This window comes from Pezoporus wallicus, unplaced genomic scaffold, assembly GCF_028554395.1.
Source record: "Pezoporus wallicus isolate ANWC-B61680 ecotype Strahan unplaced genomic scaffold, APGP_CSIRO_Pwel_v1 scaffold_2584, whole genome shotgun sequence".
In the NCBI taxonomy this organism is placed as follows: domain Eukaryota; kingdom Metazoa; phylum Chordata; class Aves; order Psittaciformes; family Psittacidae; genus Pezoporus; species Pezoporus wallicus.
In genome coordinates this window covers 10,498,650-10,522,024 of record NW_026642851.1, presented here as the reverse complement: position 1 = coordinate 10,522,024, position 23,375 = coordinate 10,498,650, and the positions used below count along the sequence as shown (strand labels likewise).

General features: G+C 41.9%; 1 protein-coding gene across 1 annotated transcript; it reads right to left on the bottom strand.

The window, feature by feature from the left end:
• Nucleotides 1–1,119: 1,119 nt before the first annotated feature.
• Nucleotides 1,120–14,440, bottom strand: LOC130611738 (uncharacterized). The gene is made up of 7 exons (XM_057432801.1): nucleotides 14,087–14,440; nucleotides 13,034–13,102; nucleotides 10,696–10,849; nucleotides 9,973–10,133; nucleotides 7,312–7,515; nucleotides 7,027–7,208; nucleotides 1,120–6,752 (listed from the first exon to the last, which is right to left on the bottom strand). Exons 2-7 carry the CDS (start codon nucleotides 13,092–13,094, stop codon nucleotides 1,197–1,199), a joined length of 6,318 nt encoding a protein of 2,105 aa, XP_057288784.1. The 5' UTR covers nucleotides 13,095–13,102; nucleotides 14,087–14,440; the 3' UTR covers nucleotides 1,120–1,196.
• Between the last annotated feature and the right edge of the window lie 8,935 nt (nucleotides 14,441–23,375).

Genomic DNA, 23,375 nt, shown 5'->3' with positions numbered 1-23,375 from the left:
TGGTTAATTAATAAAGAAAAACAGTTGCTTTACTGTATGCTTTGCAACTGATAAACTTTTAAGATTTTTGCATACATAAGGAAAATAATGTTTAATTTTTTGAGAAGAAACCTTTGAATTTCACAACATTTAGACGTCTTTCAGAAAGATGTCTATACATTTATACACATTTGATAGTATTCAAAAAAGAGTAATACATTAAGAATACAATAATGACAAAAATAGTGGTAATCTTATACTCTTTTACATGTATATTCATCATTTAGAGATGCAAACATACCATTTCCATCAAGACTTTAATATGGCTTTGTTGTGGTTTAGACCCAGTTGGTAACTCCACCATGCAGCCACTCACCCCTACTTCACTCCTCCCCAGGTGGCATGGGAAGAAGAATTAGAAGAATGTAGACCCCCCAGGTTGAGATAAGAACAGTTTAATAACTAAAGTACAATATACTACTACTAATAATAATAATGATAAGGGAAAAACATGGCAGAGAGAATATAAAACTAAATGGGGAAAGGAAAAACAAACAATAAACACAAGTGATACACAATACAATTACTCACCACCCACCCACCGATACCCAGCCCAACCTGAGCAGCAATCTGGGCCTTCTGGGTAACTCCTCACAGTTTCTATACTGGGCATAACGTGCTGTGGTATGGAATACCCCTTTGGCTAGTTTGGGTCAGGTGTCCTGTCTCTGCTTCCTCCTGGCTTCCCATGCCCCTCCTCACTGTCAGAGTATGAGACTGAAAAGTATTTGATCACGGTAAGCACTACTTACAACTAAACCATTGGTGCGTTATCAGCATTATTGTCAGACTAAAGCCAAAATGCAGTGCTGCACCAGCTACTAGGAAGAAAAGTAACTCTGTCCCAGCCAAACCAGGACAGGTTTAAAAAATGCAATGTGTGTTGAACATCCACCTTTACCAAATTAAAATGTGTATGTATTAACCTACCTATTTCCAGTTAAAACGAAGATACAAAACATTGAAAGTAACAAGTCAAACAACTGACTGAAATTAAAACGGCTAACACAATGGCAGAAGAATGTAGCTGTGGGGTTTTCTGGGTTGATGCAGAAGAGCTCACCAGATATTCTACCTGGTCTGCAATGACTCATTCTTAGGTACTATGAAGGGGCCAGGTATCTTCAAAGCTACACAATTCCTGAATGAGAAGACTCTTATAGCCAGCTTCCATTTTCTGTACTTTCAACTACAGGGTGTTTTTTCTTAACTATTCCTCTTGCCTTGCTTGTTTCTTCTAAAACTACTACTAAATTTGACAGAGTTGTGTGAGGATCAAGCAGTTTCAGAAGAGGTATGTTCACCTTTCTCTCTTGAAAGACACGGTTCTGAATTGTCATAGCTAACATAGAGTCTATGCCCAATGATGAAAGTGCTGTATTCATGGTTAGGTCATCTGGGCTCAAGTTGGTGAGTTCAGTCACCAGTGAGATGATATAGTCTTCAGGTTTGATTGAGGCGGCATCCTGGACTTGAGTTTTCTCAGAGATTTCAGGCTTGTTCTTGTATTCTTCTGATAGAAATGATTGGAAGCGATTTTTGAGTGAAATAATCTGAGAAAAAACATGATGTAATAAAATTTGATAGTTTAATTTGGCTACAACTTGCTGTGGATTATTCATAAGTAAGCTCCTCCTGAGATACTCATGAATTTCATGCACTTGCAGAATGTCTATGCCCTTGGATTCCAGAACGGACTGAAGATGGTTTTGATTGAGCAATATGCCAAGGTTCAAAGCACCCCAGTTAATGGATTGGCCAGAAAGCCCACAGTTCCTCCTGTAGAGGCAGAAGATATCCAAGAAAGAGTTTGCAGCTGCATAGTTTGTCTGGGTGGAATTTCCCAGAAAGGAAGTTACAGAGGAATAGCACACAAAGTAATCAAGCTCCTGGCCTCTGGTAGCCCAGTGAAGATTTAGGGTCCCTGCTACTTTTGGACTCAGCACTTTCTGAAAGTCAGCCAACTTCAGAACTTCAAGATAGCCGTCATGTAAAACAACAGCACTTTGAAATACACCTTTGATTGGACTCCCCGCAAAGATGTTTGCAATGGACTGGAAAGCTTTCTCAACATCATTGGTTGAAGTAACATCACACTGCACAAACAGTATTTTGCTCTCTTTATACTGCTCCTGCAAAGCTTTAATCTCTTCTTGCTTCTCCTTGCTTGGCATTTTCCTGGAGAATATTGCAATAAACCCTCCTCCATTCTTGGCTATGAATTTCACTGTTTCAAAGCCAAGTCCAGTGAGCCCCCCAGCTACTACATAAACAGCATTCTGCTTAAACAGCTTCTGGGATCCATACAGTGGTATATCTGAAAGCATAGTCATGTCCTTCTGTTTTCTCAGTACAGCAAGTGGGACAGATTTGCAGGTAAAATATGACATCACAGAGTTTATGCTTTCAAACTGCTCAGTCTGCTGAAAAACATAACCTGACAGATGTCTAAACTTTTTCATATCCATGGAATTGATCCATGCGCGCAGAGCCTTTTGCAGTTCCTTTAGAGATGCTTTCTGGAAAATATTGGTAAGTGTAAGGATATGAAAGCTGATATTTTCATGATCCATTTCATTGGCGTTCTGGATACACTCAGACTGTCGATGGCCACACACTACCACCACATCTTTAAGAAAGCACATGTGGGCCAGATCCTCCTGAGACAATCTGTTTACTGGAGGAAGAACAACAAGAGCATTGCATAAGCTTATATACCGGAATTTATCAGGAGTGGGCTTCGCAAGTACTGTTCTCCAACCCATCTCTTCTGCTGCAGCAGAAAGAACATGGCAAAAACCTGATGATGGCTCTGTAGATATAATGCCCAATGTTCTACCATATTTCCCCTTAGGTAATCTCTTATTGAAGATTTCCCATGCAATGATGAAGTATGACATACAAGGGACATTCTGGAAGCATGGGAATTTATTTACTTTGAAACAAACTGTTCCTGGAATCTGAACTCTGGATGACGCAGCAGATGGATAACATGAAACCACATGATCTCCCACTTTAATTTTCTTTACATCAACACCTGTTGCTGTGACTGTGCCACTGAAATCCAGAGCTAAAAGTCTGTGTTTGTCCACTACTTGTGAATTCCAGTACAGTGTCTTACCAAAATTATAACTGGAAACACTAATGGGAAAATAATCTTCTGAGTGGAGACATATTTTATCCAGTTGAATTTCAACGCTGTGTTTATCAAGTTGAGTAGCAATGCTGGTGGACGATTCAGCAGACAAGTCTTTTGCCGTGTACGGATCAGAAGTGTACAAAGTAAATATTTCTGAATTCTGGACAGATCTTACAGGTTGGCAGTAATCTGCATCTACAAAAGGTGTGCGTCTGATTTCAGCCATGTAAGTTCTTCCTTGGCTGATGCAAAGTTCTGAATACTCTACAGTTTTGTGTTTGACAAGAACATCTGCTAGCACTGAGATGTCCAGGGAACTGGCAGAGCTGAGGTCAATCATCTGAAATATGATTTCTGGAACTTCAAGGATACAAGTTCTGGTCATGCCATACAATGCAAACCCACAGTTAACATGGTCTACGTATCTTTCAGTTGTTCTGTAGGTGATCACTCTGACTAAACAGCGTGACATTTTCTCTCTTAATGCCACAACAACTTGGCGATAGGCTTCACAACACTTTGATAATTGGTCTACCACTTTGCTTGGGAAACGTTCATTTAACTTTTGAATTCCCCACAGGAACAGAATTTCATCATAATTCTCAACCTCTGCTCTCATTTTATCCTGCGTATGGCCTTCCAGGAGGGCTTCCCAATCTTCATACATAATGTATCTTGAATCAGGATGCAAATATTTTTTGAGCTTCTCAGCTATCCCAAATTTGTCAGCAAACACTAGGACTCTGGGCATAGCCCCCCGATTTCCAGCTATCTGTGAAAGGGATATTTCTGTCCACTTGTTTTCAAGCATTAACTCATTACCTCTGGAAGATGCTTGCTTCATGAAAGTGATGGCAACACGCTTTAGTTCAGCCAAAATGGAGCCTTGTTTGTCCATAAAGCACCCACAGACCTCCAGGCAGTTCTCAGTGGATTTGCTTGTTCTCATATATATCATCATTTCTTCCTCCAGCGGTCGGAGCACCACCAGGCTGCCTATTTCTGAAGGAAAGCCTACTCTAGATGATGGGAAAGTCCTTGAAGTCATAACAGTGGTCATCTGAAGAAAACAGTCAAGCAGTACTGGATGGATACAGTAGCTGTACATATCTATGGCCGTCTCCTTGTTTACCTTTATGCTTGTTATAGCTTCCTTTAGTTCCTGGCAATAGTGCACATCACTGAGCTGCTTGAATATGGGGCCATACTGAAAGCCAGTTTGAGACAGTGCTTCATAAACCTCCTCTCTGCTTATCACCAACCTGCATCTTTGACAGATGTCTTGGAAGGAGATGGTCCTTTCTTCCACCACAGCTTCAGGCCCCTTTGTTACTTGGCCTGCAGCATAAATTACATTAGAGGGAGACAGTATCTCAAAGGCTGTCACTGCTTTTTGTGGACTCAGCTTGATGCTCAAGACTTGGGAGCTCTGTGTGAGAACACACGGTGCAGAAAAATTGATACTCATCTGACAAGAACTGAGAGGCACTTTAGGCCTTGAGCTGCTCATCACAGAGGCCAGACCAAGCTCCACATAAAAAGTACCAGGGACTAAAGCCACGCCATTGTTCTTGTGCTCATATATGTACGATGCTGTGCCCTGAGACAGCAGGCAGCTAAACTCCATTTTGTCACTGTTTATGCCTTTAATCAAAGGATGACTGTCACTGACGTATCTTCCTGCATCTTGATATAATTTCAGATACCTAATAAGTTTTTTGCGATCAAATTGATACCGTGGAATGTCCACTGGAGCACTTTGATACCCATTATAAAAGTGCTGCCAGTTGGGGTTATATCCCAGTTCAAACAGATTTCCTACCAGGGTAAGGAGTGTCTGATACTCTACATCATTTTGCAAAGAAGAGAACACCTTTGTGCTGTTTCCTAGAGTTTCCCTTATGTTCCGCTGCAATGCTCGGTGAGGACTTATTTCCACAAACACCACATTTTCCCTATCTCTGGCTGCAGTTCTGATGGCTTGAGTGAAAGCAACAGGCTCACGAATATGCCGGGCCCAGAATTTGCCCTGAGCAAAGTCATTTTCAGAAGCAGCCACCCCAGTCAGCGTTGAAATCACTTCAATTTCCCCCTTCTGTTTTTCTAAAGGCTGTATGTTCTCTTCCAACTCCCCAAGTATCTTATCCATGCTAGGGCTGTGGTACGCAGCTGAGACGCTTAAAACATGAAGAAAGATGTTTCTCTGTCTGAAGGCTTGAGCTAAATCTCTCTGGACAGCATCCATAAAGTAGGAATTCCCAGACAAGGTGCAGGAAATCGGGCTGTTGAAAGCGGCAATGCACACCTTTCCTGAGTAGGGATGCAGATATTCAACAATCTCTTCAACAGGGATGTTTCCAACCACCAGCATTCTGCCACTCTCAGTCTTTGACTGCAGCCTGCTCCGGTGATAAATCACTTTGACTGCATCTGCCAGGGAAAGGCACCCAGCAAAATGTGCAGCAGCAACTTCCCCTACTGAGTGGCCAACAACAGCGACTGGCTTAATACCCCAGTATTTCAGAAGGGCACCTAGGGCAACCTGCAGGGTAAAAAGCATGACCTGGAAAAGCTCTGGATCCAACAAATCCTTCGGGCTTTCACCTCTTGCTGGCAGGAAGCTAATGGGAGCATGTTTCTGAAAAAGCACTTCGATTTCCTTACACTTGTCTCTGAACACGGGCTCGGAGCTCAGCAACACCTCACTGAACTCCTTCAGTGTTACACCATTGCCACAGAACACAAACACCAGCTGTGGTTCCACCTTTGACATGGCAACTTCAGTGCTGGCTGCTGGCATAACCTGCTGCTGCAAGTGTTGGAGAGAATTTGTGACAAATGCTTTTCGGTACCTGTGGTTAGCATGGCTTCTTCTGCAGGCAGACGTATAGGCCAGGCCTGGGAGGGTTATGGAATTCCTTGTGCTCAGCTGGTCAGCTGTATCAGCCATTGTCATCTGAAGGGACTTACTTGATGCTGCTGACAGCAGAACTAATTCAAGAGGCCTCTTGAAGGCAGGAAGAGGCTCTAGCTTCTTTGCCTGCCTGACTACAACATGAGCATTGGTTCCTCCAAATCCAAAGCAGTTGATGGCAGCTACTCTTCCATACTCACCGGATTCTTCCCAGGGCTCTACAGTTGTGGGAATTTCTAGGTTTAATTTCTCTGTATCGATGCTGCTCATCTCCTTCGAGTAATGCAAGGATGGAACAAACTTTCCATGATGCATCATCAGAAGCACTTTGATTAATGCTGCTGCTCCAGCAGCTGATTCAGTGTGCCCAATATTTCCTTTCACTGAACCAATTTTCAAAATGGAAACCTGTGAAGACCTCTTTTTACTAATGACATTACCTAGGCTTTCAGCTTCAGTAGGATCTCCAGCAGCAGTTCCTGTACCATGTGCTTCAATATACTGCACAACTGAGGGATCAACATGAGTTTCATAAATTCTGCGCAGTAAATTCTCTTGCTGTATTTGAGATGGTCTTGTGATTGGTGTCACAAACCTACCATTCTGATTAATTGCACTGATGCTTATAACACCCCAGATTTTGCTGTAGTCTTCCTTTGCCTGTTTCATTAAAAAGGAAAAATAACCTTTAATAATCTTGTGCTTTCTCTGTATAGGAGAGAACAGAACAACAAAACCAAGAACAGACAAAGTATAATGCTAACTTTTAAATGTGTGATCCATTTCCCATAGTAGGGGAAGTACATAAATGCTTAATGCTTAATAAATGTTCCATTAATCTTAAGCTTGAATTGGAAAATCTTTTCTGGGAAAGTAATTTTAAGAGCAGGTGAGCAACCACTCCTATGTTACACTGCTTCACAAGCGGTCTTACCTTTTTCAGTGGTTTGAGGAAAAGAACACCACAGCCTTCTCCCCTTCCATAGCCGTCTGCCTGTTTGGAGAAAGGTTTGCTTAGACCCTCCGGAGAGATCATTTTTGCTTTACTCAGAGACACAAAGGTGCGGGGATCTATTATGCAGTTCACTGCACCACAGATTGCTGCCTCACAATCTCCTGGAGTAAAATAGAAACATACTCATGTTGGGATGTCCAGAATAAGAGACAGAAATAGTAGCAATCCTAATTTCACTGTCTAGCATCTCTTCAGTTCTGTTACCTGATTTAATTGTTTGCAAGGCGTAGTGCAGAGCAAAAAGAAAAGATGAACATGCAGTGTCAATAGTCAGTGATGGTCCAGTCAGATTAAATGTGAATGACACCCTGTTAGCAATAATACTCATCGCTGATCCAGTACCATCATAATGATTCATTTCAGTCACTATTCTGCTTGTTATGACTTCATAGTCTCGATTCATAATTCCTGTAAAAATATCAAATACATGGCATATTAACCCAAGCGAGGAAAAGGGATGTACACTTCTAAAACTGATAGTGTGGTTTGAGTTTTTTTGTTTTAATAGCAAACTACATGGCATCAATAGTGCTTCTATGGTGAAACTTTGCTTCAACACAAGTCACAGGCAAAACTCTCAGCAATTTTTCCTGGACCCAACTTACATAAACATACCTAACACTTGAAATTGCTACCTGCACAGTAAATGACAAGCCTTTCCTGATGGTTTAACTCATTGTATGATGCCGCTAAGCTCTTTGTAGCTTGTATCTCAGTTTGAGAGTGGTTGTTTTGATTGAGCTATGGAAATTAAGAAGCTACAATGAGAACAGCTGGGATAGAAATACACAAGACATTCGTTTCAGTTCCTCACGTGTACCATGTTAAAGGTCATAGCATAAGCTACATCTAACGCTTTTATCTTTGGTTTGCTTGATGTGATCCAGTAAATAAGACAGAAATAGAAAAGAACAGGGCCTGTGAGAGAAGTTGTGTCCTCTTTCTGTGAATACATATGCTTGAAATATGGTGGATCCTCAAGACCATGGGCATGTGTAGAAAATGCAACATCTTTATTCAGAGAGCAAGGAATAGTCTTGTCTGTGAAAGAAGAGCATATCTCAGACTAAAAGGTAAAGAGTTTACCTTTATAGTTACATCAGGCTAACTTTCCCAGAAAACTCCCTTAAAAGAGACACAGATTACACCAGGAAAAATGTGCTGTTATTCTAGCTCCTTGACCAAATAGCATAGCAGAGTACAGCACAGCACAGCACAGCACAGCATAGCATAGTTCAGTTGAAAGTTACCTGCAATTATCGTGTAGTCCAACTGCCTGACCAATTTGCATCTCACCAAAAGTTAAAGCATATTATTAAGGGCATTGTTCAAATGTCTTTTAAACACTAACAGGCTTGGCTCATCAATCTCTATGGAGAGCTTTTTTCACTGTTTGACCACTCTGTAAATAAATGCTTCCTAAGGTCAAATGCAAACCTCTCCTGACACAGCTTTGTATCATTGCCATGCTTCCTGTCATAGGGAGAAGGGAGCAGCATCTCCCTTTCCACTTCCTCCTCTCAGGAAGCTGTGGAGAGCAGAGTTCACCCTTCAATCTTCTATTCTCTCAACTAGACAGACCCAGGGGCCTTAGCCACTCCTCAGAGCATATGCCTTTCAGCCATTTCACCAGCTTTGTTGCTCTCCTGTATGCACCTCCTTTTTAAATCGTGGTGCCCAGAAACTGCACACAGTACTCAAGGTGAAGCTGCACCAATGCTAAATACAGTGGGATAATCACCTCTTTTGACCAGCTGATTATACTGTATTTAATTAATGCACCAGATCTCTTTCTGAAAAGCACTCCTTTCTCCAGCCTTTCTTCAGCCACTTCTCTCCCAGTTTATACTTGTGTCCAGTGCTACCCTGTCCCAGGTGCAGAATCTGGCATTTTTTTCTTGTTAAATTTCACGCCTTTGAGGATTCCACAATGCTCTAACATACCTAGATCCCTCTGCGAGGCCTCTTGTCCCCTAAGAGAGTCAACACTATCTCCCAATTTAGTATCACTGCAAACTTACTAATGGTGCATTCAACTCCTGCATCCAGACCATCGATAAACATAGTGAACAGAACTGGCCCTAGTATTGAGCAATGAGGAACACTGCTGGTGACTGGTTACCAGCCCTATGCAGCCACATTCACCATAACTTTTCAGCCCTGCCCTTCACCCAGTTCTTCACTGAGTACACAGTGTACCTGGTCATCTACCAGTTGGACTTGTCCAGAATGCTGCGAGGGACAGTATCAAAAGCCTTACTAAAATCCAAGAAAACTACATCTTCCACTTTCCTTTCAACCACTAGGTAGGTGTCCTTACTTTAGAAGGATATCAGATTAAACAAAACTTTTCCTGTTGACTGTGTCTGATGACTGCATTGTCCTTTAAATGTCCTTCAACAACACCCATTATATTCTCCAGAACTGTTCCAGGTACTGAGGTAAGCAGCTGGACATATGCACCTTAGTAGCACACTAATATATACATGAGGATTTCTGATGATTTAAAAGGATCTTAACCCCCACAACACTTTAACAATGTTATACTGGAAAACAGTATACTGGAAAAAAGTTTAGGCCTGTCTTGAGAGTATCATTCCTGGAAAGGGTCGGGAAGGCAGTTTAGCTGTTTCCTGCTTCAACCTCAGGGTATGAAGATGCTAAGAGAGGCATCTAAAATAGATACATGAATTATAATGAACTTCTAGAGTAGCCTAGTAATTCCTGTGAAAAAATAATCAGCAGTGTCATAGCACAATAGCTTTAGATCTCCAGTGCTAGATATGTATGTAAAGTTTATGAAGGAGTGCTCTGATCTCTGTGAGGTTCAAACATAGTTAATTCACTGCTAAATTTTCATCTTACCAACAAAAACACCTGTGTTGGTGCCACTGATAGCTTCTACAGGGACTCCTGCATCCTCCAGGGCTTTGAACGTGCATTCAATCAGTAACTTCTGTTGCGGATCCATGCGTTCAGCTTCCATATTATTAATCCCAAACAGGTGGTTGTCAAATGAATTAAATCTAAAATACACAGCCCATAAAATGATACACTATCTATGCAATATGCTTCTACTTCTAGACACAGAGTATACATTTTTTGCAATTTCATCTAAAGCAAAGCAGTAACTGGTGCAGTAGTACTATAGACAGTATGAATCATTTGAAAGGCTGGAGCCCAACTCAGATGCAGTATAAATACCTACTCATGCATGATACCTGTGTACTTTTGTAGACCAAAAAATGCAGACAGGCATGCACATGGCAGGTAACATCTCAACACATGGTGAGGATCTACATACATGCTGGATTATGTGATTTTTTTATTATGTAATCAAAGGTCATATGTGTTCACTACCGTGTACATATGTGCTTAACATGGACTGCAACTAAATTTGCTCATTGAAGTTCCACACCAGAAATTCTTGCAGTTTGACTGAACTGAATGTTCATCATGTTATATAAAAGAAAGACAGTTCCTAGGTCCCATTTATAAGCTCTCCTTGTGCCTTGCACCCTCTGAAAGACTCGGCATATCAGTCTAAGAACAAAAAAAGTCAGTGGCACAGCAGAATAACAGACTCACTCATTGAGAAGAGCAGCTCGTGTTGTACATATTTTTCCCGGCTTGTTTTCATCCGGATCATACCATTCTTCGACATTGAATCTCTCAGGGGGAATTTCTTCTGTGCAATTTCTGCCTTCCTCTAGGACTTTCCAGAAATTGTCAATTCCATCACCTGTTGCAGAAAGGCTTTTAAGTAGGTTTAAGTCTGTGCTCCTCCTCCCCATGCAGACTCAGAAACGCACACTCAGTTACAAGGAACTCCCACAGATAGATCTAGGTTGCTCAAGTATAATCACCAGAGAAACAAATGATCATTCTTCAATAAAAGGAAAATGGAAAGGCATGACTGATCCCTTCACTGCTTGCCTAAAAGCAAAGGAACTTCACAAAATCCTTAACCTTATGCTGTAGCCACTTCCATACCATGCCACTGCATCCACTACATGCATGCATCATGTCCTTAATGACCACATGGATATGATGAGGTCTTTCTGAACCTGTACAGCACCACTCCTCAAGCAGCTCCACTGACAGCAAAAGGTCACCTCTGCCTCTTTGAAAATAGACTGAGCTTACAAATACCTGGAAAATGCAAGAGGCATTACCCTTTGTAACCTAACACCAGAAGGGCATCTAAATCAAACATAAAAGTATGCGTATAATCAGTACTGAGGGAGCCAAAATACCCAACTACTGGATTGTGGACTACTACTTGTCCTTACTGGTTGAGATACAGAGCTCCAGGTCTAGGCACTCAGCCCTGAAACCAGCTAACATGGCATCCACACAGTGAGCCATATTTCTCCTCCTCCCAGATTCCACTTCCCCAGCATACAAAGCGGCCTCACCCACACTCACTCTGCAAACAGCCCCCTGCTTTTAGGCAAGCAGTGAAGAGATCAGTCCCCATGCTAACTAACCTGTGGCAAGCCCAAGCACTGACTAGGAGAGCACTAACTGATGTGGGCCAGCACTAGGCTGGGGACTCTGCCAGCAGTCAGTAACAGTGATCACAGGACAGAATTCCCACCTAAGCCCTCCCACAGTTAGTCCTTCATCATAGGCACAGCCTCAGACACAGGGTAGTTTAGCAGCTCCCATCACTCAATGGTTCTTTTGTGGCAAGCTCAGAAAAGCAGTTCTGAGCATGCACAGCACAGGATGAGAGCACATGTTCACATACTGCATGGCGAGATAATTACGAACAATGGTTGTGAAAAGAGTCCTTTTACGTGTATGGCTGGACCAACAAGTGGCTTGCACTAAGTTGGCAGTTAATGCTCAGGCAAGACACTGCTTCTACATATTTACTAGCACTTTAGTAGACTCAGAGCATTCACATTTGCTCACAACTAGCTATAGGAATCATAGTTCTCATTGTACCACATATACCTACTGAATCTTGGACAAAGTGAAGTCAGGAACTGAAATGTGGTGAGGACAAGAAAGAAAACAAGGAAAGGCAGAGATTAGCATGGTCACCTTTAAAGCTGAATGCTGGTTTGAAAGGGCAAAGCTGTATTCCACTCCCTGGATTATTTCTGGATTTTTTAAATCCATATTTAGCTAATGTAAAGAGCACAGTTTGACAGCAACAGACAGAACCTAGCAGCCTCTCACAGCTATCTAAATATTTCCACCCAACTAATCTCAAAATTAGTCGACTAATCTCATTAGTCAAATAATCTCACTAAATCAACTGCCACTTTTACAAGGACTAATATAAACTAAGATTGTAAACACAGAACTACTGTAACACAGTCTTTTATTATGGTAGGCAATACCAGTTTTCTTTATTGAAGTCAGCTTTCTATCTTGTACAACAGGCAGCATTTAGGTATGTATTTATAAAAGGCAGAACTTGACCAGACACAGAGTTGATTTATCTAGCTCATCTGGGACCTTTCAAAGTTTATACTGTAATAAAGGAGGAAGCTTTCATTTAGGAAGACACAACCTATTCATATTACAGGCAGACCTGGTGATACTGACAGGCCCTCAATCTGTCCTGTCCCTATGGATGCATATTCCTGCAACAATGCACAATCATCTGGCCAGTGCACATGAAAAAGTTCAAATCATCCCAGGCCCATCCGGTTTGTTTGTATGAGTTACACATGTGCAGCTCAATGCCCTGCCCATCTACAGCACTACAGGTCTGTCTGTCAGTGGACAAATTTGAACCAATTATTTTCCACCACAGCAGGACCTTATAAAAAGATCAAGCAAGTAGCAAAGCAACAAATTCTACAGAAGTAAGGGAGGAATGTGTTCCTTTTCTCCATTTCAACGTTAATAAATGATTGTGCTTTTCAATATTCACTCAGCAGCCTGCTTTGTTTTCACCAAAACTCACCCCCAGGAAAGTTGCATCCTATTCCCACAATTGCAATTTCGTCTGCAGTCTCGATCTCCATCTTCTGGGCTGCACAACAGAAGTATAAGTGTCAGACTTATAAGTGTCAGCTCAAACAGTTATGCATTTGTTGTTAAATAAATACTAGGTTAAAAGGTGAGCTTCCCACAAATGCACATACTTGCTCAAATATTGATTATTGTGAAATGATGTATTATTTGTTGTAATGAGAAATGACACTCCCCACAGGTAACCAGAGCTATGCTTTATTTTTCCTGTCTCTACTTTCAGAGGGAAAGCCCTTGCTAATTCCCAGGACTCCAGCTCACAGCCATTTCCTTTTACTGTTTAACCTCTATTATTCCTGCCACCTGCTGAGCTGCTCTTGAGCCTCTCCCTACATCAGTCCCACTTCACTTCTTCTTTACAGGACTGAACTGTGCATTGACCAAGGCACATTTCCAGCTCTATCATCTCTATCTTATTCACAAAGCAGATCTCCCAAACAGGCTCTGCAAATTACCAGTTAAAGTCGGACCACCTAAACAGGCAACAGACAACCGTATAGTTGAAGCAACAAAAGGTGTGTCTTTCACAGCCTGGAAAAGTGCCTGGAAAGAAAATCCTTATTCAGAGCTCTGCTTTACTGGATCCTAAGGCTGCTTAGTTTTTGCCTAAGTCAGCTTCCTCTGTAGTCAGAGGTTAATCCCTATAAACCACACTTAGAGCCACCAACAGCTACAAGATCTCTCTCTTCCTAACAATGTGCAGTCTCCGTGTAGCCCCACTATAGCCACATACAGCCTTTCAGTTCATTTGCAGCTTCACAGGGAAAGTTGTTTTTTTTTTGTGAAGCAACTCAAAATGTGATTTTTTTTTTTCAACAAATTAGACTGTAAATTTAAAAAAAAAAAAATTGTTTGGGATCAAATTAAATACTTCAGTATAGAACTTAAAGCTGATGGGTTGTTTTTTTTTTTTAATTCTGGGAAGGGAGCTTGTCAGATAAAAATCAGTTCAATTCAATTAATTAGAACTTACTAGGGTGCCCACCTCAGAACCCCTCAGTCTTCCTGGACTTGCTTCAAACTACAAAGAGGATTAGATTCATGTTGAAAGGGATTTTTGGATAATCTTGGCAGTGGTGATAGATTCTCAGCTCATTGATACCGCAGCAGGTATTACAGTAGGCCCTTCTCAGTTATTGATTGACAGCAATGAAGCAGAGATGAGGCTGTTATACAGCCCCATACATCATTCATAGTTACTGTTTCTTGGAGGTTTGCTTTGAAACATGAAATTAAAAATGACTGCTCAGATTCATACTTTGAAAAATTTATTTCCTGTTTCCATTAGACAGAGAAAGTTAAAAGGCCACCCAGCAAAAATTAGGAGACTGGAATCTGACTTTCTATGAGTCAATCCTATTTTACCATAATGCAAATTCTAAAATGCTAAAAAAAAAATTTGTTTTTAGTTCTTTCAAAACTGTCTGTGATTTCTATGTTTTTGTCTATTTCATATTTTAATTTCATTGCAAACTTAAAGCTGTGAAGCCCAACATAGATATTTTTATCACAAAGGTACTTCTAAGCATTGTTCTTAAGTTAGCATTTAAACAGCATATAAAAGAAAAATAAGGACCTTCCAATTATAACATAAAATATATCTTTGGCATCTATTGAGTTATCCAGTGAGCTATGTAACTCTTACCTTATATCATCCCAGTATGGGGTACTAATAAGCTGAGTCTGTGGAAGCTACTTATATAGGATTCTGTGAGGATTCTTTTTCAAACACGCATGCTAAAACATGGTAAAAATGTTAACGCCTTTCAAAGAAAAAGAGCAAATGAGTCATGTGACTAGTCAGTGGCCCCGACTAAAGTTCGAAACCGCTTCCCTGAAGTAGTAAATTCTTGATGAAATCAGGATAAGAGTTCTGTCTTATCTAACTTACAGTTAACAAAACGATAAATTGCCACTATCATGCCATGAAATAGCCCATAAAAATCTTACACTCTTAAGAATATGATTTAAAATAAAGTCTTTAATAACTCAGTTTGGTTTGCTTTTAATATCAACAAATCTGAACCAGTGTTTAAAGCTTCATCTATTTTTTGGCATCACCATTTGTGAAAACGAAGCACAAACTCTCTATAAACTCAAAACCTGAGTTTCATGTTTGATTCCACAGCTGCATGCTTTTACTTTTTAGCAGGAACACAGAAATACGCAAACACACACAAAAAACCTTGACAAAAGACAAATAGTCCCAAAATATTTCTGAGTCCACCAGGACACTGAAAACAATACTGAGCTTTCTTTCTAAAAACTGCTATCTTCTTAAAAGCAAAACAAACAGCAGAATATCCATAAGCAACCTCTGAACGTTACTCTGCTAGATGCCTTTTTAACTCTTTCAACCAGCCAAACTCACCTTTCCCTTAACTTTGTAATGGAAATACAGTGTTGGATGAGCCAGGAGAGTTCATATATAGTTAATGTTTTCCCTGGTCGTGGGACCCAACTCTTTCCAAGAGACAGCAAAAAACCACTGTGCTGAGAAGGAACAATTTAGAGTATCACTGCTTCATAACCTGCTCTGAAAAGTTCACATTCTGCTCTCCATTTCAAAACTGTAAATCTCAGTCACTCACTTTTCTGAATTCTGAGGTTATTAGGAGTTACCTAATGATTTCTCTAAATTAACCAGCTTTTCTGATGTAGTTACTATGCTGATGAACAAGATGGCTAGTCTGAAGCTGATGTGAAAATCTCCATATTTTACAGATGTCTAAGAAGTACTCTTGTCAGTGCTGCATTAACACCCCCTAGCAGAGCAGAATGAGGATTCATCAGGTGAGCTTAGAATATGTTGTGGAACTTTCATTGCATTTTCACAAGTACCATCTAAAAGTGATAAATACTAAGCCATATTTTGAGGTATTGGTTAGGTACTGGAAAGAGTATTGAAATTAATCCTGCACAGCTGTGGACATTAATTTCAATGCAAGTTAAACTAATCTGAACATCAGTGACCCAAACGTGATCTGAACAATATGAACACCAGTGCAGTACTAAGAAAGTGCCGTTAATATTATTGGTTCATAAATGTAAGATTGGTTTATAGTTATAAGTGTATTGGCTGAGTGTTGATTACTTGAACTAGCCTCATCACAGCTGGAGTATATTCACTAACCCAAAGTAAAGCAACCATTGCTCAATCCTTCTGAGAAATGCCAGTAACAGAAATGTGAACTAAGCATGGAAGCCATATAACAGTAACGGGTTGAGTCTACTATTATTGGCAGGAGCGGCCAATTTATAACTGAATTATAAGAAGTTGGTTTGTCATCAAGTTTCTTACAAAAGTCATCTCAATCTAGAAGTTAAAGGTTAAAAATGGAAACAAAACCTTGTGGCCAGGAGGGCCAATAGTAGCCTGAGGTGCATTGAGAGGAGTGTGGCCAGCAGGTAGAGGGATGATCAGGGGTCTGGAGTATCTCTCTCATGAAGGGAGATGGCGGGAGCTGGGCCTGTTTAGTCTGGAGAAGAGACGACTGAGAGGGGATCTCATTACTGCATATCAGTATCTCAAAGGCAGGTGCCAGGAGGATGGTGCCAGACTTTGCAGTGGTGCCCAGCAACAGGATGAGGAACAATAGCCATAAAAGAAAACACAAGAAGTTTCACTTCAACATGAGGAAGAACTTCTTGATGTCGAGAGTGGCAGAGCTGCAAAGGATGAGCTGCGGTGTTTCCTTCCCTGGAGACATTCAAAACCTGCCCAGACATGTTCCTGTGTAACCTGCTTTAGGTGGCCCTGCCTTGGCATGGGGGTTGGACTGGATGATCTGCAGAGGTCCGTTCCAAGCCTAATGATTCTGTGATTCTGTGATATGGCAGGCACTACATTTGCTTAGTCGTCCATGTCATTACAGTACCCACCTCTGAAACAAACTTTTGGGTTGTTCTATCCAAATCTATGTCTGATAATTCCAAATAAAATATCTGTGTATTTCGCCAGGTTTTCAAACAATTACATCTTGCCAAGATTCATGTATAGAGAAATAGCTACTCATTTGCCTAGTCTTCATTATTTCAACCAAGTTTTTCCTGTCTTCTGGTGGGGAAACATGCATAGAATCGTAGAATCATAGAATCATAGAACCATAGAATAGTTAGGGTTGGAAAGGACCTTAAGATCCTCTAGTTCCATCCCTCCTGCCATGGGTAGGGTCTCCTCACCCTAAACCATATCGCCCAAGGTTCTGTCCAGCCTGGCCTTGAGCACTGCCAGGGATGGAGCATTCACAACTTCCTTGGGCAGATTATTTATGAAGATATTAAACAACATTGGGCCCATCATTGATCCCTGGAAGACGCCACCTGTGAAAGGTTGCCAGTAACTATTTGCCACATCCTCTGCTTGCGGCCAGTCAGCCAGTTCCCACCCACCACACAGACCACTTGTCTATACCATAATGCATCAGTTTCTCTAGGAGGAGGCTGTACCTTAGCCTTCTTCCAGCCTTCTGGAATGTCCATCCATCTCCACAACTTCTCAAAGATTGTGGAGAGCAGCCTCACAGAGACATCAGCCAGATCTTTGAACAACCTCAGGTGGAGAGTGTCATTGATTTGTAGGGCTTAAGCACCTATAAAATAGTTCACAGACCAACTCTTCCTTCACTGGTGCTGGGTCTGTGTTTGCATCAACCTGGATTTTTGTTCCCAAGGCCAACAGTGCTGGTAAAGACAGAGGTGAAGAAAGTGTTGAGAATTTTTGTCTTTTCAGCATTGTTGGTTTTGAGGCCAGTAGCAGATGAGTATTATAAGATCTTCCTTGGAGACAACTCCTCTGATCTTGACCCAGAGGCATTTGATAGGGTTTTCTCAATCATCATAGTTGACTTCTATACATTCAAAGTTCTCCTTAATATAGAGCGCAACTCCTACTCCTCTTCTTCTTTGCCTATCTTTAAGAAAAAGCCTACGGCCATCCATCACAATCCTCCAGTCATGGGAGTTGTCCCACTGTATTTCAGTTATTCCTACAATATCGTAACTTTCTCATTCGGCACAGAGCTCCAATTCCTCCTGATTGCACCACACGCTTTGTGCAATATATACATTTGAAGTGCCTGGTCTCCTGGTTCTCATTTTGGGACACAGATAAGGAACATTTGTAGCTGCTCTGGTGGGCCTGGCTTATTCCCCAGTTGGTTGCAATGGTCTGAGCATTGCCGTTTTGGACCCTACCCCTCAGAGTCCTCCAGTTTAAAGCCTGCCTCACCAAGTTGGCCAGCCTGATGCCAAGGATTCCCTTGCCTATTCTAGACAGGTGGATCCTACCTCTCTCAGATAGGCTATAGTCATCAAAGAGTGTCCCATTGTCATAAAAGCCAAAACCCTCAAGACCCCAAAGACAGAAGTTGATTTGCATTATACATCTATTTCTGACTGTGCCTTTTCCTCTAACTGGTGAAATGGAACAAAAGATATCTTGGGCATTGGGCACCAATACTTTCCACTTGCACCTCCAGGGCCTTGTAGTGTTCCTTGATTCTGCCCAGGTTCCAGCTTGCAGTGTCATTTGTACCTACATGATAGAGTAGCACTGGATAGTTGTATATGCTCTTGCCAAGCTGTGGCACTCTTTCAGCAACATCTTGGACCTCATTCCCAGAAGGCAGCATAGCTCTCATGATTCCCTGCTCAGCTGGCAGGTGGGTACCTCAGTGCCCCTTAACAGAGTAACCCACTATGAGCAGTCATCATTTCCTACTGACATATCCAATGCCAGACAATGATTGAATAATTGCAGGATCCATACATAGAAGAGAAAAAGTACAGATTTCAGTATCACAAGGTACAGCATATAGCAACAGCACCTAGTCATGCTTGGAAATATTTGACCCCATCCAGATTCTGGCCCAAGGGCATTTCCTACTTTCCTGTGGAAGACAGAGTCATATCCACTGCTGGTACAGTTTCTCCTTGCAGACTTTGGTCATGGGTGTCTACAGCTGTTAAAGCTTCATATCTGGTTGTAATGCTGGAGGGTGGGGACTGAAGTAAAGTACTGCTGTTGTGGATCACCTGTGACCAAGGTGCCTCATTCTGTGGTGTCCACCACAGAAACATGGTTCTGAAACCGCTTACCTATCTCTGTCTCAAACCCTGTAATACCGCACACCCTTTTAACTGTTTCCTGCAACTTGGCCACCCGATGTAACAGATCCTCAACCTGTAAACACCTTGTGTAAGTACTTCAGTACTTACTTTTTCTACAGGAGAAGGGTCTGGACACTCACTGCAACCTACCATCTGTACACAAGCCTCCTTCCTTACCAGTTCTACCTAAGTGGAAGCACTAGGCATCTCAGGGGTTTTCTCTGTAGAAACACTGCTCTTAACTTTGAAGTGAGTGCCCACCATTATGGCAGAGACTTGGAGCACTTCCTGGGTCTGTAGGCCTACAGGCAGGATGCACAGCTCTTACCACATGCCCTTCTGTATGAATGGTTGCATAAACTGTGGCACCCTCTCGATGCCTGTTTTCACACTCTGGTCACCACATTCCCAGGCACTCATACTCTCTAGGGCCATTTCAATTTCCTACAGTTTTTCCTGGCGACACCCAAGCCACATCAGCTTCTCTCTCAAGAGCTCCTAGTGCTCTTCCTCAGGTTCCCCTGGCTCCAGGAAACCCCCTATATGCCTGGATCCAGTGTCCAGCCACAGGACTTACCACTGCTGCCTCTGTGTGCTTCACCAACTTCACGTAATATTCAAAAGCAGATAATTTATGCTTTTCCCCAGCATTAACTTATAGAAAAATTACAATATTTAATGCAAAAATAAATTGTGTAAATTTAAATCTAGCCTGTAACCAGAACAGTAATGAATACAACAGAAGCTCTCTAGTTGACTGTTAACAGATTGTAGCCCGAGGCTTCAACTGACAGCTCAGCCAACTCAAAACTGTTCTTTAAGAGAAGATTCTTTTCTTCCTGGTTCCTATAGACATGGTAACAGACCTCAGCTCAAAAGCATGTATCAGCCTTTGCAGATTGGCACACTGTCACCAGATTACAGACAGCAAACAAGCTTTCATGGGAATTGCATCTTCTGGCAATTAGTAAGGGTGTTATGCAAATGGTGAGACAGCCAGGTAATTCTGTTTAAAAATACATATGTATTACTGAAGGGAATTTCCAACTGGCTAAATATACAGGCTGCTTTGCCAGTCTTTGTAGGCAGCAATGTTGTATTTCACTTTTCTAAGTAACTTCACATACATGGCTATGTAGATAAACACTGCACTGTAGAGATATCTCTGCGATGTGACTAAGAAGTGGGCAGACTAAGAGACAAGAGTTTCTTACTAATGGAAGAGTTCCAAAAATGCATTATGTCTTACTGCCTCACAGCAAAGTAAACCAAGATCCATCCCAGACTTACACAGTTCAGGTTACACTTTGTACACTTTGTACACAGGATTTATTTCTAGTTCTTAACAGCTCTTTCTCCAAGACAAGGAACAAAGATGTGAACAACAGCCCAGAAGAAAGACTTGATGACTCTTCGGCTCACCTGTGGGCTTGCCTCCCTGATTTCAGGCTTCCCTGAAAGCATGACTGAATGGCATGTCAACAAAAGATGTGGGAAATACAAGTTTTCATAGAATCACAGAATGGTTCAGGTTAGAAGGGACTTCTGAAGACCATCTGGTTTAATGGCCCTGCTCAAGTGAAAAGTTGAAAGGAAAAGTTGAAGTGAGGCTCAAAAACACGTTAGTGAATGAGAGCAGAACAAATTTGACTTACCTAAAAAAGTCATTCAATGGTATAGATACCTACATGCAATGACCCTTATATTTTCTATAGTCCATGCTGAAACAACAACAAAGATAATTTTTGTTTTCTAAAGCATGCGTTCATCTATTATTGTCAACAGGAAAACAACACAGACTGGATCCAAATGAAGATTTCAAGAGCTACCTCAAGATTTCAGTGAATGTTAGGCACTTAATAGACATATTTCATTTAAATTAATTTGCTTACATACCTGTCACTAATCCAGGAGGTGAATTGACAAGATTCCTCTGTCTTCAGTTTATATGTGCCCTGAGCCCTGAAAACGTAAGCAACACTTTCTAGACGAGCCTATGGAGTTCTAGACAGACACAGTAGCCAGTCCAATCAATTTAATCTGGTTTAGCTGGCCCAGAGCACACCTATCTCAACCAACATGGGTGGAGCATTTCAAAATGTAGCACTGATAACATTAATTTAGTGCTCTTCTGGTTAGCACTGGAGATGGTGAAACATGCCAGCAAATACAATGTCCACCATACTGGGGTTCCAAGTAACCTGTCCTACAATGCTTCTTTAGGCACCAGGGAATAAGTAGGAATGTTTTGTACTTTTTACCCTGAATTATCTTGCTAGTTGAGTCAGTAACTATTTCATATAAAACCATTACTCTTGGTTTGGAACTAGGATCCATCATTTCCATCTCCCACATAAACACCCCAGCCTCCAGGTTGCAAAGCCAAGCTCCTTTGTGCTTCCCTGCTTGGTGTCCTCTTTGTTCTCCTTATGTAACCACCCAGCTAAAAGGACTCACAGCCATGCTCTGCCCTTCTTGGGTAGGGGCTGTAGCCAATAAGATGAAGAAGTGGTACATCTTTACGGGTTGATGTTCACCTCTTCTTAATTCCATGTACACCGAAGTCTCCATCTGCAGCCTAAAGTAAAGTATGCAAAACATGAATGACTGGTGCCACCCAGAGCCATAATTTTCTCTTGTTCAGTGGTAAATAGGACTTCTTCCTTATTCTTAATCTCTTCAGCTGTTGTTCAGCCTTCTGAAGCTCTTGTCTCCTCATCCAAATGGGGGACTTTAGCCACCTACCTTTAGCTTCTGGATTCACTGTTAAAGGCAGTGAACCTACCAGGTAGCTGAGTGTCCACCACCAAGGTCTTAAAGTGGACCTATCCACCAAATGACAGTTGTGCTGGGTTTGGCCAGGACAGAGTTAATTTTCTTCATAGCAGCCAGTAAGGGGCTTTGGTTTATATTTATGCTGGAAACACTGTAAATAACATGGGGATGTTTTAATTGTTGCTGAGAAGTTCTTACACAGAGTCAAGGTCTTTTCTGCTCCTCACACAAACCACCAGCAGGCAGGCTGGGGGTGCACATGTTGTTGGGAGAGGACACAGATGAAACAGCTGACCCCAGCAGATTCAAGAGATATTCTATACTATATGACATTGTGTTCAGCATATAAAGATCAGGAAGAATCACAGTATCACAGAATCATTACGGTTGGAAGGGACCTCTGCAGATCATCCAGTCCAACCCCCATGCCAAGGCAGGGCCACCAGGAGCAGGTTACACAGGAACGCGTCCAGGCAGGTTTTGAATGTCTCCTGAGAGGGAGACTCGGCAAAATCCTCAGGCAGCCTGTTCCAGGGCTCTGCCACCATCAACATCAAGAAGTTCTTCCTCATGTTGAGGTGAAACTTCTTGTGTTTCAGAGAGGGAGGGAGAGTAGCCATTTATGTCAGTGATAGCCTGGAAAGTATAGAACTATGTCTGAGGACAGTCAACAGAGAGTTTTTGGGTCGGGTCAAAGGGAGAACAGCTGTGGGGGACATTACTGTGAGGATCTGTTACAGACCGCCTGATCAAGAGGACTCTGTGGATGAAGCGCTCTACACATAGGAAGAGCCTCACACTCGCGGGCAATTCTCCTTATGGGGAACTTCAACCACCCTGACATCTGTTGGCCAGCCCGGCACAAGAAATCCAGGAGGTTCCTCGATTGTGTGGAAGACAACTTCCTCTTGCAAGTAATAGAGGAGCCAACAAGGACAGGTGCCATGCTTGACTTTGGTTGATATTAAAGAATCACCAGCTACAAGCTCAGGAGTGTTGCATCCTGACTTGAAGGAAGTGCAACAGGAGGGCCAGGAGACCTCCTTGGATGGATAAGGAGCTGCTGGGGAAAATTAGAAGGAAAAAAGAAGCTTATATAAAGTGGAAGCGAGGACAGGTGGCCTGGGAAAAATACAGGAATATTGTCCAGGAAGCTAGGGACCAGGTTAGGAAAGCTAAGGCCCAGTTAAAATTAAATTTGGCAAGGGATGTAAAAAATAAGAGGAAGGGCTTCTATAAGTACGTAGCGAATAACAGGCAGACTAGTGACAACATAGGCTCCCTCTGGAAGCTATCAGAAGAACTGGCTACCCTGGATTTAGAGAAGGCTGAGGTTCTCAATGACTTCTTTCCTTAGTCTTCACTGGCAAAGGCTCTGACCACACCAC

What these genes read in the sequence shown, in the direction of transcription:
- LOC130611738 (XM_057432801.1), bottom strand. Translation starts at nt 13,094, where the DNA reads ATGGAGATCGAGACTGCAGACGAAATTGCAATTGTGGGAATAGGATGC. An exon ending in AGGATGCAACTTTCCTGGGG is followed by an intron (nt 10,850 to 13,033) that starts GTGAGTTTTGGT and finishes TTTCTGCAACAG; the next exon opens with GTGATGGAATTGACAATTTC. An exon ending in CGAGCTGCTCTTCTCAATGA is followed by an intron (nt 10,134 to 10,695) that starts GTGAGTCTGTTA and finishes TGTGTATTTTAG; the next exon opens with ATTTAATTCATTTGACAACC.